This window comes from Elgaria multicarinata, chromosome 7 (assembly GCF_023053635.1).
Source record: "Elgaria multicarinata webbii isolate HBS135686 ecotype San Diego chromosome 7, rElgMul1.1.pri, whole genome shotgun sequence".
NCBI lineage: Eukaryota > Metazoa > Chordata > Lepidosauria > Squamata > Anguidae > Elgaria > Elgaria multicarinata.
This window is the reverse complement of record NC_086177.1, coordinates 85,114,694-85,129,088: the sequence shown is the minus strand read 5'-3', so window position 1 is coordinate 85,129,088 and position 14,395 is coordinate 85,114,694. Positions and strand designations below refer to the sequence as shown.

The 14,395-nt window shown below is 44.1% G+C and overlaps 1 protein-coding gene across 3 annotated transcripts; it reads left to right on the top strand.

Moving 5' to 3' along the window:
* The first annotated feature begins 267 nt into the window (after positions 1 to 267).
* On the top strand, positions 268 to 13,450 carry TP53INP1 (tumor protein p53 inducible nuclear protein 1). Of its 3 annotated transcripts, none has more exons than XM_063130961.1 (4): positions 268 to 389; positions 9,105 to 9,392; positions 10,326 to 10,743; positions 11,806 to 13,450. In XM_063130961.1, exons 2-4 carry the CDS (start codon positions 9,281 to 9,283, stop codon positions 12,053 to 12,055), a joined length of 780 nt encoding a protein of 259 aa, XP_062987031.1. In that variant the 5' UTR covers positions 268 to 389; positions 9,105 to 9,280; the 3' UTR covers positions 12,056 to 13,450. The 3 variants fall into 3 exon arrangements, with proteins under 3 accessions (XP_062987031.1, XP_062987032.1, XP_062987034.1); XM_063130962.1 differs by lacking the exon at positions 268 to 389 and adding an exon at positions 2,083 to 2,161; XM_063130964.1 differs by lacking the exon at positions 268 to 389 and adding an exon at positions 5,703 to 5,746.
* The last annotated feature ends 945 nt before the right edge of the window (positions 13,451 to 14,395 follow it).

Genomic DNA, 14,395 nt, shown 5'->3' with positions numbered 1-14,395 from the left:
GGCTCTAGACTCGTCTTGCTCTGTAGCGCAGGGACGCATCACGTGCGTTAGTGACAGCCTGTCCCGGCTCGGCCACGAGCACGGCAAGGCTCACATTGGTGCAGCCTGAGCCGGAGTCCAACCCCCGCCCCGCGCGCACTACACACACATACACAGACCACGGCATGGGATGGGAAACTGAGGGTGGGGGGGAGAGCCGAGGCGGGGCCTGGGGCGGGCTCTGTCGATCAGCTGTTCGTTGGATTCTATAACAACAAAAGACTCCGCGGGGAGCTAAGACGGGCCGATGCAACAGGGCTTGGGAGCCCATGAAGAGCCACCGCTGCCTCCCTGCCATCTACCTCAATAGCTGCGGTCCAGCTTTCTTCTCTGCCCGGTGTCTGCGGACGGTGAGTGAAGGCTGCCTCTGCCCTTCGCCCCGGGGTGGGTTACCGCAGCGACCGTCCTTACGCGCTCCGCGGTAGATGCGCGCAATGGTGCCCGGGCATGTTCTGCTTGGATGCGCCTCGGAACAATCGGGTCTCTCGGGCACCTTTCGGCCAGGGGCTATTTTAAGATCTGGGCGAGGGCGGCCAGGGGATTCCCAGCGCCGCCGTCTCTGAACTTCAATGTGTAGATATATTTATATATCCGGCTGTGGGCTGGAGAGACGGACGGGGCAATGCCCTGGGAGGGAGCCGTCGCGCCCTCCGCAAAGTTGGACACACAGGACCCGAGTTCATGCGGGGAGGGCTGATTCCTCTAGAATAAAAGTCTCTTCCCTTCCCCTCAACCGGCTTCTTCCTTAAAGAAACGGTTACAGGCAGATGCCCGTCGGAGTTTTGTCCGTGGCGACTGCACCGCAATAACCACTTGTGGCGTAGTTTTGTTCGCAGTCCTTTCCTCGAGAGTAAGCGCGCCACTAAATTCAGCCAGTCTCACTTCCTGATAACAATGCAGCCTAGGATTGCGTCCAAGACTGCGATCATAAAAGGGAAGTCCTCTGATCACTTACTCGCGAGTAGCCCCATTAACGTAATTGAGGCTCCGCCAGGAAAGGCGCTGGAGAGCGTCCTTTCGAATCACAGATATGACCGGATTTTCGCAGGGTTTAACCGTTTTAACGCACAACCCCATTAAATCTAAAATACCAAGATTTTTTAAAAAGCGAAACCCCAAACAACTCGATCCTAAACACGTTTAACTTGTTAGGAAAGTCATCTTGAGTAGATCTCAGTGTAATTCGCATTCAAATAAAGAGAGCAACCGATGTATGCTCGCTCGGAGGTGAGTTCCCCTGGGATTTACTCCCCTGTAAATGTGCATAGGATTGCAGCCTTAAATCGTAGGGCCATCTAAATCGGATTAAGTGGGTGGTGCTTCTAATCCGGTTTCAGTACCAAATGAACCAGATGAAGAAGCGGCGCGTGGACCTTGGCGCTTAAGTCTTGCGCGCTCCTCCTGCGGAGGAACTGCCGCGGGGACAAACTTTACGTAACAGGAGAGAGAAGGGAGCGGGTGGCGTGCCTGCTGTGCGCGCTCCGTCTGCGGAGTAGGGTTTCAAACGGCTGGCGAGAGCTCCGGCTCGGCCGGGGAAAGAGAGGAGGCTGGCGGCCGGTTGCAAGGTCGTCCTCCGGCCAATGCTCTGGAATGGACAAAGGAGATTCTCCGGCTTCCGAAGTTTCCCTTCCAAGCCAACAGCTCCCCCGGGGCACGGAAGAAGTGGACCGGACTTCCACTTCAAGCCGGACGGTGCAGCTCGACTCTGGCGCGCAGCGTCTCCGGGCGGCGACCGGTGTGTTTTGCTTAAGTCCTCCACTTCCTCTGCCCACTTTGCAAGCGGCTGCAGTAGCTCTGTTCTTCGTAGTTTGACCTCCCCCCCCCACACCATTGTCTCTGCCTCTGCCCGCCCCTTGGGGTGGGGGGTCCGGCAGAGGAGGAGCTGGGGAGTGCTTGATCCGCCCTAGGGGGCTGGGAAGGTATCGGGTTGCCTTTTTTCCTTTGCATATCCTGTTTTGCTGACAGAATCAGGGAGCGGCCTTTATTTTTATTTTTTTTAAAGCCTTCCTCTTTCTTTCTTTCTTTCTTTTTCTTTCCGGGTGGATCTTGGGCACTTTCCTTGAGCGACGTTCAGGTGTGACTAACCTCACTGGAGCAGCCAGGCGCCGCCACCCAGGGAGGGGTCCTCCTGCGATCAAAACATACCAGAAGTTGTGACGCCTCCCCCAACCAGATGCATCTGACTACAATTCCCATCACCCCAACGGGTGAGGAATGATGGTAGTTGTAGTCCAACACAGCTGGAGGGTGCCGGGTTGGGGGAGGCTGCATTAGCCTCTGGGGGGTGGGGTGGCAAGCCAAGTTATCACACCCCAAGACACTCCTGGGGAATCTTCTATTTTAGTGTGGGGAATTTTATATGAAAATTGAAGCCATAAAACAGCCTTCCTCAACCTGATGCCCTCCTGAAGTTTTGGACTTCAACTCTTGTCAGCTCCAATGGTTAGGAATTCTGGGCGTCCAAAACATCTGGAGGGCACCAGATTGGGGAAGACTGCTTTAATTACATAATCAGACAACAGCAAGAAATACAGTCTGATAACAAAACATACCCTCCCTCATAGAGAATGGGCAGTTGTGCAACCCCGTCCTAGCCAGTAAGAAGTAACTTACTTACTTACTTGGAAGTAAGTCCTACTGAGTTAAAAGTTGCATACCCCTGTGCAGTAGGATTGCTTGATTCCTTTGAGAGAAGAGCATTATTTTGTTTTACTTGTTTCATGAGTATTTGTTTTTACACAAAGGCTTCTGGTATTGGGCAACTGCTCTGGTGTGTTTGTTTTCCTTTGCAAGGACATTTCACATCGTATTTCTGTAAGTCTGACTCAATTAAATCTGGTGCAATCTCAGAGCAATTCTGACAGTCATCTGTGATCTTTTTGAGATGGTTTTGAACAGAGCTGGGGTTTGGATGGAAAAAAAAACCTTAACTTTGCGTTTGTGTTCAGGATTAGAGGATGGTGGGTTTTTTTAAAGCTATGGAAGTGTACATTTATTTTTTCCTTGGAGTCTATTTTACATTTTCTTTATATAATAGGGGGTTCTCAAAACTTTGTTTAAGTAACTGATTCTCTTTAAAACATATGCAGCAGAATGCGGTGGTAGAGTCCTGCTATGGTGGAATGGGCTGTATCGCTTCAAACTGCAGCGGGTGGTGGAGAGGACACCACTTGTTAATGTTTCCCTAAGGTTTCAAAAACCCTACCTTTCTACAAGTGGAAAACTACTAGAGCAGAGTAAAGATTTTGAATTGGTTAGTGCATTCTCCCACCCATTGCTATTACCACCACACGGAAACTTTTTTTTATGGGAAATTGACTCTCACCACAGCCATGCACTCCCTAGAACGCCTTAGCTTCCCCCCTCCCCTGCAGTATAAGAATAATGCTGGCCTACCTTACAGTGTTGTTGTAAGAATTACAGCACTAAATAAACCCTAAGCAAATGTCACCCAATGTCCCTTGGATTAAGAAATGGTATGAATAGTATGAGATGTACTTGTTATGGATCGGATCCTCTTCTCTGCTTAAAGGCATAGTTAATCCATACTATAAATACCTATTTTTGGAGCGGGAAATGGTTTCTTTTATTAAAGTGTATAGGTTCCTTTAAAAAATTCAACAAAGTTGAGCCCTATTATCTACTACTAGACAAAACAGTATTACAAAGGCCTGAGAGAAACAATGCACTTTTGAATATTTCTCTATTCCTTTTACTTAGCATTTCTGTTGTAAGTGTTGTAAATATAATTTGACTTGCAATGTAAAGTGCCATTTTTCACTGTGTCCCTTTTCTCTTTCTCCTTTTTTTTGGGGGGGGGGATATCTTTTGATACATCTGGTTCTTCCCTCCAGATTATTGATGTATGTCTGTGCTTTATTTGCAATTGTAAAAAATAAATAAATTATAAAAAAACATTTATTTATTTATTTATTTATTTTAAAATGGCATCGTCTAACTGCAGTCTGAAATAGTACAGTGCATTCTGCCACATAATCCTCTTGAATGTATAGATCACACTCAAATTCTATCAATCAGATTAGAACTAGTCAGCCACTGTTTCTACATTTAATACGTCTGGAGTAGGGATGGGAACCTCAGGCTCAGGAGCTAAATCTGGCTTTCTGGGATTCTCCAGATGGCCCCACACCCTTTCCCTCCAAACCACAAAAGTATGGTGGTTTCCCAACTCCCCTTCCCCCATTCTAAAAGCTTGAAATGCCTCTTTTAAGGCGTTTGTTACTGGCAGTGAGAGCTTTTAATCTACAACATGCTGGTTGTCTTTGTATTTTTGGCCCTGCCTCTTTTGCCCCGCCCCTTTTCCTTCAGCACCACCCACTGTTAGAATGCGCCCCCCTCAGAGCATTTTCAAAACTGAAATTGGCCCTTGGGCTGAAAGAGGTTCCCCATTCCTGCTCTAGAGTATCAGCTAGACTACTGCATTGAATTTTCACATGGGGCTGCCACTGAAGGCAATAAAAAGAAGGAAAAGTCCTAAACATGGTGCAAACAAACGCATCTTTCTGTATATATTTTCTGCCTACTGTGCAACTGGGAAAGGCAAGGAACTCATGATTAAGAAGGTGGTAACCCTACAACCAGCTCAAGGATGCTGTGCCACGCTAGATGGGGTAGTGGTCAGCATCATACATTTTCCTAAAGACCTGTCCAGATCTGAGAATTCTTTTCAGAAGTGCAATGCTTTTTCATATGGTTCTGCTTTGGGGAGGATGGGCTCAGAGTTGAACACTGCAAATGGGTTTTGGAGAGAGAGATACAGGACTTAATTGGAGATTTTGGGTTTTCCCTTTATTGTTATCTGCCCTTAGAATTTAGGATGGGCTGAGCTCTCCCTATGTGTAAATTAGAGCCCTGATCTCTCTAACCTGTGACTTGGGGGCAAGCAGGTTTAAAAATAGATTGGGGAGTATCCCAGACAGCTGATTTCAAGTCAAATGCCTAAAACATGAGGGTGTTTTTTTTTGTCTCATTCCCACCCCCCACCCCAACCCCTGAAGGAGCAAAAAGCTTGAAGAAAAAGATCCCTTAGCACTGTGAATCAGCATAAGGAATCAGATTGTGCTGTGTATACATGACAATGCCTGATTGGGAAAGAATAGGGTGGGTTTGATACTCTCCAATCAGTTTGGGGGGAGGGAGGAAATTGCACCTCCCTAGGTAAGCCTGCCTTGAACTTTCATTGTTCTGCATGCTAACAATGTTTCTTTGAATTTACAAGTACATATTCCGTCAATGCTTTGTTGAACCAATCATGTGTACATATGCAGTAGCGGGTGTAGAATAGCAATTCTCTAACTAGTATGCCACAGGTAATAAATGAAAAGGCACTTGTGGGCCCAAAGCACCCATCCATGGAGGGCACTACCTGTTATGTCTGCATGCATCACTGCAACTAGGCAAGACCAGGCAACTGGAAGAATGCGTGACCAGAGCAGTTGGCCTCTGTTGGGGGCGGGTCATTCTGTTGTGACTCTTCATTGGGTGCAATTTCATGAGGCATTTGCTCCTCATGGAGAGACGCAATTGGGAGGAACATTCGGAACAGTGACTCGTGCAGATAATGTCAAATAGACTCTGGAGAACAGGCGGTTATTTCATATTCTCAGAATATGACCCTTGCTGGATTAGACCAAAGGCCTATCTCGTCCAGCATTTTGTCCCCACAGTGACCAACCAGATGCTGCAGGTAATATATAGGCATCATGACTAGTAACCATTGATAGCATTCTCCTGCATGAAGTTTTCTAATCTCCTTTTAAAGCTATTCAAGTTGGTGGCCATTACTACATCTTGTGGTATCAAATGTCACAGTTTATCTATGTACTGCATGAAGAAGTCCTTCCTTTTGTTTGCCCTGAATCTCTCACCCTTTATCTTCATTGAATGACCTCATTCTAGTATTATCTCTCTTCTCTCTATCCGCTTTCTGTACACCATGCATAATTCTATCCGCCCACCAACCCACCTTGCTTGCTTACTTTTTTTCTAAGCTAGAAAACCCGAAACATAGTTTTGCCTTTAAGGGGAGTTGCTCAAGCCTCCCTGATTATTTTGAACACCCTTTTCTTAGGTTTGGGTCTAAAAAGCACAGCTCAGTCCTGCTGAGACTGACACTAACTGCATAATGTGTCATACCCTTCAATGTTTTTATTGTGTGTTGTTAAACAGAGAACTCCAGGTGCCTCAGCACACAGGCTATTCAATATAAGCTTGTGGAACTCTCTTAAAAGTTATCTGTGCAAATGAAATCTGGTTGCTGAAAGCTGCCCTGGTGGATGAAAAGGCAGTAGTAGTACTAGTAGTAGTAGTAGTGTGGATGTTACTTGTTTTAAAACCTGCACTTCTGAGCCCCCTGCTGGATACAGTGATATTGCTGCTCTGTGAAATTGCAAAGTTAGCTATTTCTAATTTTGTGGTCATGTTTTGACAAAGAAGAATATTTAAAAGAATAATAATAAGAGGCTTTCTGCCTTGGCTGCTGAGCAACAACACTTCCACTTAAAGTGTGGTGTTCTTCCAGAGAATACAGCAGGGGCCTTTGATGCAAACTTAAGCCACAACACATCTTGGAAACTGATTTGTGTCTAGACATGGTCAAAAAGGTAATGGGCAGGATCCATCGGTGTTGTCTGGGCACTTGCGTAAGTGATGTTGCATTTGCATAAATAATTTTGCACTGGCGTAAACCAACATTAGTGGTATTTTATTGGTAGCTCTTGAGCTGGCTATTGCGGCACGTGATGGTGTGCTTGCACAGTGTCATTTGCGCCCGTGCCCAGGTGCCACTAGATCCAGCCCTACGGCTCCCTCAGCAAAACACCAAAATATTGCCTCTGCTGGGTTTGCCATGTAGCTTCCTAGGTCTGGTGACCTCCCCTTCAATAATTGGGCCTGTTTTGAAGCCTCCCATATATCTGTATAGTGCACTTTCACACTCTTCCACTACCTTGGCTGTCAACCCCTTAGCTCACCTAGCTCAGGCACACATAGGCAGAAATTCTGCTCCCTGTCAGTAATAATACAGAATGTTTTGTCTATATATCGTAAGTAACCATTGGCTGCCTATTTGCTACTGAGCCAGGTTTAAGGTGTTAGTAGTACTGTACAAAGCTCTAAACAGCTTAGGACTAGGATACATGAAGGAGCCCCTTCTCCCTTACCAACCTGCCTGTTCACTGAGGTCATCAGAGGGAGTGCTCCTGGTGGTTCGCCTGGCTAGAATTAACCCAGAGAAGAGCCTTTAGTGTGGTGGCCCCTTTTCTTTGGAACCCCCTGCCCCTGGAGGTCAGGCAGGCACCAACATTGTGTTCCTTCAGGCAGGCACCTCCTAAAAACAGTCCTATTCCATGAAGCATTCCTTAATTTTTATTTATTTATTTATTTATTACATTTTTATACCGCCCAATAGCCGAAGCTCTCTGGGCGGTTCACAAAAATTAAAACCACAAAAAACATCCAACAGGTTAAAAACACAATTACGAAATACAGTATAAAAAGCGCAACCAGGATAAAACCACACAGCAAAGTTGATTATAAGATTAAAATACAGAGTTAAAACAGTAAAATTTAAATTTAAGTTAAAATTAAGTGTTAAAATACTGAGTGAATAAAAAGGTCTTCAGCTGGCGACGAAAGCAGTACAGTGTAGGCGCCAGGCGGACCTCTCTGGGGAGCTCCTTCCACAACCGGGGTGCCACAGCGGAGAAAGCCCTCCTCCTAGTAGCCACCTGCCTCACTTCCTTTGGCAGGGGCTCACGGAGAAGGGCCCCTGTAGATGATCTTAAGGTCCGGGTAGGTACATATGGGAGGAGGCGTTCCTTCAGATAACCTGGCCCCAAACCATTTAGGGCTTTAAATGTCAATACCAGCACTTTGAATTGGGCCCGGACCTGGACTGGCAGCCAATGAAGCTGGAAAAGGACTGGCGTAATGTGATCTCGCCGGCCAGTCCCTGTTAGTAAACGGGCTGCCCTATTTTGTACCAGCTGAAGCTTCCGGACCGTTTTCAAAGGCAGCCCCACGTATAACGCATTGCAGTAATCCAAGCGAGAGGTTATCAGAGCATGGATAACTGTAGCTAGGCTATCTCTGTCCAGATAAGGGATAATTGACCAGCCACAGTTTTTATTGGTACTCTATTTTAAAAGAACAATTTTAATATAGTGTTTTAATCTTTTTAATGTTTTACCCTCTATGTTCACCACTCTGGAATCTGTTTTACATGTGAAATGTTATAGAAATGCTGTAAATAATTAAATAATAAACCAATGGTAAGAAGATCTGAGTAAGAAGACACCATTCTATTCCTGTAGTCGTGATGGTGCTATAATTTAAATGAAATGCAAAACTGTACATGTGAAGAGTGGTTTTTGTTTTTGTTTTTAAATCAGGGTTGGCAAACATTCTAATTTCTCAGGAGTGTAGAAGCAGGGAACGGTATTAAGCAAGGAATGGTGGTAGTTGGGGCAGGGGAAGAAAAATGTCAGTGGTCTACTTCACAACTGAAGTAGTACACTATGCTGTCTAAAGGCCTCCCCCATTAGACTATTTAGTCCAGGGTAATAAAAATATTTAATTGCACCACTGGTTTTGTACAAAGCTTTTAATGTGCAACCACCCTGTCTCATGTATGGAATTGGCGGGGGGAGGTTTTTCCAGGAACTGCTGTTTTTAATTTCTAGTCCTCTGTGTTTATCCATCACTACTTCTGTCTTTTTTCCTATCACAACTAATCTGATGAAATAGGCAAGACAGAGTAACTGCACAATGCCTTTGGACTGGGAGCAATAGAAGCCATCCATTTGGAAGCACCCATAATTGCTTTCGGTTAGTGAAAAAGAGCAGTCACCTACAATTAATAGGTGTGGTTTACATAGATGTCATGGATTAGCATGCTCATCAGGGAAGAGATTTTCTGTAGCTCCCTGTCATGCAAAGGCTAATCTGTTTTTCTGTCATGTAATGTCTGGAATACTCCTTGGCCAGTAAACATTTTGTGCATGTATATAGCATTAAGACTTCTTTTCCCATCTTCTTCTTTGCAGGATCTTGTAGCACCTGTTTACAAATCATGCCTCCCCATGTTCTGTGCCTAAGCTGATAAAAGTCTTTATGCACTTTAATCTTCTACCTGCGCCCTTGGCTCTAGTACATTGTGACACTGTACCTTAACTCTTGGAAACGAAGACGTACTTGCCAGAGTCTTGTTATTGCCTTAGTAATGTTCCAGAGGCTGAATAATATGTTTGTGGGAGAAATCAATAACTTGCCCAGCCAAGAGCCAGAGTTCAGCGAGAAAGAAGAGGAGGAGTGGATTTTGGTGGACTTCATAGGTAAGACACCTGTTAAACATTCTACAGCAGGCAGCAAGAAGTTTTATACAGAGAGGTCCTTTTAAGCAGGAAATGTTTCAGGCTAAAGATGACTATGAAAGCAAGGGGAAAATGCTGAAAAGTTTGTTCAAGCTGGGAAGTGGCTTCTTTAACAGGAGCTTCTCCTGGGTGATCCTAGCTTCACCAGACTTGCCAAGCTCAGGATGGCCTAAAACAGGGGTCAGGAACTTTTTTCAGCCAAGGGGCTGAATTCTATTTTGGGAAAGGTCTTGAGCCATTTTCTGTCTGTGGGTTTGGCCAAAAGCAGCATGAGTGGGGCCCCAAATGAGATCATGACCGATCCCAAGCCTACTCGCACAATTAAGCAGTCTAAGCTTCTCTATGTCTACTCAGAAGTAAGCAGGACTGAATCACTCAAGAGCATTTTCAAATCGCATTCCAGGTATGAAGCCTTTACATATCTACTCAGATATTTGCAGCACTGAGGGATCACAACGGGGAGTGGGATGCCCCTCCATCAACGTAATGACACCATTGAATATATAACTCTGTATGTCCACCCAGTTCCAACAATCTGTTAATATTCTTTTTCTCCCCTTCCCCAAACTTGTAGAATAGGTCTACATAAACACTTTGGAACTGTGTTTGTGGTTTGCTTCAGATGCATACCTGGGCTGAAAAACCTGACCCCATAATGGAGGAGCCAAGCCTACATGGTTCTCTTCTATCATGGGGACAATCTTCAACCCAAATAGGCATCTGAACTAGGCTGGTGTAATGCCTTTGTTTTTGTACACTGCCTATTACACTATTCCCTTTATACACATCATATTATAAAATTGTGCATATTTTGTTCTCTGTAAATCATCTGATCTCTGGCTTCTTCAATCAACCTTTGCCAACTATCTCAATGGTTGTTGTCACTCCCAATAGACACCTGTTCTAATTTTTCAATGGTTGAAGAAGAAGAGGAGGAGGAGGAGGAGGAAGAAGAAGAAGATGACATCCATGAAGCATCACCTGTTGAGCCTGTCTTCTCTTGTATGCCTTCTTCCTTGGAATGTTTGGCTGATGCCAGTGAATCTTGCTTTATCCAGTTTGACTCATGTCCCATGGAGGAGAGCTGGTTTATTACCCCGCCGCCATGTTTCACAGCCGGTGGCTTGACCGCCCTCAAAGTGGAAACAAGCCCCTTGGAGAACCTTCTTATTGAGCATCCCAGCATGTCTGTATATGCCGTCCATAACACACGCCACATTCTCAACAAGACTAGCTGTGGCGATGAAGAGGAGGAGGAGGAGGAGGAAGAAGAAGAAGAAGAGCCAGAGCCTCGGGATGCAAGCAGTCCTAGGTAAGTTCTCTGTGAAGTTAAGATAACCAAATGAATGGTTTATTGAAAAAATATTAAATAAACATAATGGTGAAAATTCATGGCCAGCACCAGGATTTGGGGAGGGATATGGGTCCACCTCTTTATGTGGATCCACTTCCTCATCATCACAGTCCCTTCACTTGTCCTCTAACTCTGGACCCATCTATGCAGCTGCTAAAAAAAAAGATGGCAAGGTGAGTGGAGCTTGTGGCCTTTTCTCCTTGCTCGCGTCACTACTTGCTTGTGAATAGGTAACTAAGGCAAGGAGCAGCAGCAGGTAGGCCAGGGGGCTCCAGGACTCAAAGATCCCTGCTAGGTTGTGCATCCTTAGCAAGTGGCCAATGATGCTGACCCCTAATGCTGGCTCTGCAGATTTGGTGCTCCACACTGCAGCATCTTGCACAGTTAAGAAAGAAATAACACAGGGCTAATGTTTCTAGCTAAAAGTGGCAAGTGTGGAGAAGCCCCGGCATGCTGGTGTGGCATGAGCGCCTTTATTTGCTCCTGCTCCATGAACTCGAATGCACTGTTAGAGTGAAATGGAAAACAGCAACATTCCTCATATTCTCTGCAAGTGGGAATTGTGAGCATCCAGTACTGAAAACTGCATTGTTGCAGCACCAGTGCAGGGTATACACATTGCTGAGAATGGCCATAAGCCATGTCAACCTAGTTTTCTAGAAAAGCACATTTTTCATTAGTATTTCTGTATCACGCAAATGGGCCACCCTTGCTCACAGGATAGCAACTCATAAAAAGGAATTGGTTCCAGCAAGGTATACAGAGTCTGTTTTTAGAGACCTTCTCTCAGCCTTATTCAGAGACCTTATGCTGGTGGAGTCTTGCAGGATTTTCTATCTCAAGGGAAATCCAGACCCTAACCACACCCCAAAGAACGGCTTGTGGCTGCCCCAGCATCCAAGAGAATAGTCTGCCTTGTTTCCACCGTTACTGGAACATCCTCACTTGTCCACAAGAGTCCTTGCATGCAGCCAGTCAACAGTTGCAGTGTAACCTCAGTACCTTTGCTTTGGATTTTAGATTGGAAGCCCAAAGTGAAATGGGCCAACACATCCGATGCTATTTTGCGGCACTTGCTGCTCATTCAACCTTTCTTGAACAGACCAACAGGTTTCGTCCGACCAGGTGGACAAAAGAACACAATGAAAGACAATATCTGAACAGAAACTGCCTCCGTCGCCAAAACCTTACCAGGGATTGCTATTCTCGGCAACTCAAGAACAACGGATTTTTTGTTCACCAGCCATGCCAGCGTCAGTATAATTACTGAGGGTGTTTTGCATGATGGTTTTCCCCCCCTCAAAAATAATATTGGTTAAGCTCATGTTTGTGTTTGTGTGCGTGTGTGTAGATAATGAAGGTGAGATCTATTTTAGGCTGAACATCAGTTGTTTCTACACAATCACTAAGTGTTACAGTTAGATTGTAAACCATGTTGACATTAATGGTGTACCGCAGGATGCCTTTACAATATTTTATTTGTGTCTCAGAAACATATCAGTTCAGTAGTGTTCGTGTGATTGGGCTCAAGGGTGGGTGGGTGTCTTTTTTTTTTTGTATGTGACTTTAGAAATTTTATGATGTATGGATGGGTTTGTTTTTATATTGGTATTTTTAACCAAGACAAGGCAGGCAACTTTCCGTCATACTGCAGTTACAGAATTTCTCAGGGTCAGCCGTACACTTGCAAAGATCTGTGTATACTGTATATCCTCTTAATATTCTAACACAGCCATTAAAATGTGATGGACTGGATGGCATTGGACTCCTAATGAGGAGTGAATTCTGTATGTAGTGGGGTGGGTGAGGGGAGTAAAGGGGGGTCACGTGACTTGTCTTTATCTTCCATGGTTTAATGCATTTTACCCAGTTTCCTACACAAAGGAGGTATCTTGCAAAAAGTATGAAGTAGCCCTGGAAGTGAGGATTAGTGCAGTAGATCTATCCCTGCTGGCAGGGGATGATAGGAGTTGTAGTCTTAACCTTGGTATTGTTGTAGCAAGTTGATCTGAAGGACAACAAATTCTTTCAGTGCCTCATGCTTTTAAATGTTACCATTTTGACACTTCTAAAAATGCCCCACAGAATATCTTTAACCACGAGAGGAACAATTTGTTTAAAGACTCTGGCAACAAACTGAAAATGGACCTTACTGAATCAATTGAGCTGGAATGGATAATCCTTGGAACTTTACATAGGTAGAATGACTGCACAATAAATGGACAGCTGTCTCTTTTCCCCTTCCACCTTTACATTTCACAGCATAAGACACAAAATGTTCCTCACTCTTCCTTTGGTTCTGTTAGCTAGGTACATGGTTTGGCCTGCACTAGGCCTTAAGCCTACAGCCACAACAACCCTGACGTGACTTAAAAACATGATTTGCTGCCATCTCAGAATTTTTCCTTAAATCAGTACCAAGTTAATGAAAGCTATAGCGTTTGATTTTAAAATGGACTGAAATGCACAGTTACCTTTTCAAAATATCCTACTGGAATACGCTTTATAGAAGGAATGGTGTTTACCTCAGTGGAGTCTGTTGAGGTCCGAAACTGTGCAGAAGGTTGTTTTGTAGACAATCTAATGTGGTGGCCGTGTAACTACTCATCTGATCTCTCCCTCCTTCACTTGAAATACTACCAGGTTAACTAATTTTGTATTGATTTTTTTTTTAAAAAAAAAAGTTCGTGCTTTTATGGGGATATAAATCATGTTGTCAAATTTGACAAAAGTAGAGTCCAAAGAACTTAAGCATTTACAATCCTAGATGGCAGGAATGGTTGGGTTTTTTGTTTTTTTGTCCAATGGCAGTCTCCGCATTTCTACAAATAAATATTTGAATCTACTATAACTCAGTTTCTGAAGTTCTTCAGAGCCATTTCTCTGTTGAACAGTCATACTTGGATACCCTGGATCCAATCAGTTCAATTATTATTTTTTATTACACACAAAAACACATTCCTTTTCTCATCCTTATTTCAGTAGCCACCCAATACCATTACTTTCTTGGTTTCATGGACAAACACCACAAATACATTTTTGAACTCAGGAACCATGGATCTAAGTAGACTTATCTGAAGGTTTTTTAAAAATTGAAACCAAGTACCAGCAAGTAGTTTTGCATAGGTTCTTAGCCTTCATCCTTCTCTCTTTAAATCATTCACCTTTTAACTTATGTTTTCAGAAGTTTTAAAATGAAGGTCACCCCTCCACCACCACCCTTAGCTTGTCTGTCTCTGTTCCTGGTTTAACAGGTATTTGAAGTAAGGACTTCTGCTACGTTAGAGATACCAATTTTCTCTCTTATTTTACTGGATAACTTCCTCAGAAGCTTATATTTTAAAATATAAACACAGGCTTATTGCACAAATGTGTGCTTTTCAATACTTAATGTCGGAAACTACTATTCTGGGAGAAATTATTGCAAATACCACATTACATCTGACTCTTAATTAACTTGCATATTTATGTTATTGACTTTATTATGTGCCTGAAAGTCTTGGACTATTAGAATTGTTGCTTTTCAAATGATGTGTGTTTTGTGATTAGGTATGACTTTTTATATAGTTTTCCTCCCTTAAAAATGTATTAACTTGTAAAACTGCAGGCC

Excerpts from the sequence above, each read along its gene's own strand:
- TP53INP1 (XM_063130961.1), top strand. The coding sequence starts at position 9,281 with ATGTTCCAGAGGCTGAATAATATGTTTGTGGGAGAAATCAATAACTTG. Across the intron at positions 9,393-10,325 it reads GATTTTGGTGGACTTCATAG|ACACCTGTTCTAATTTTTCA; the intron begins GTAAGACACCTG and ends CACTCCCAATAG. Across the intron at positions 10,744-11,805 it reads CGGGATGCAAGCAGTCCTAG|ATTGGAAGCCCAAAGTGAAA; the intron begins GTAAGTTCTCTG and ends TTTGGATTTTAG.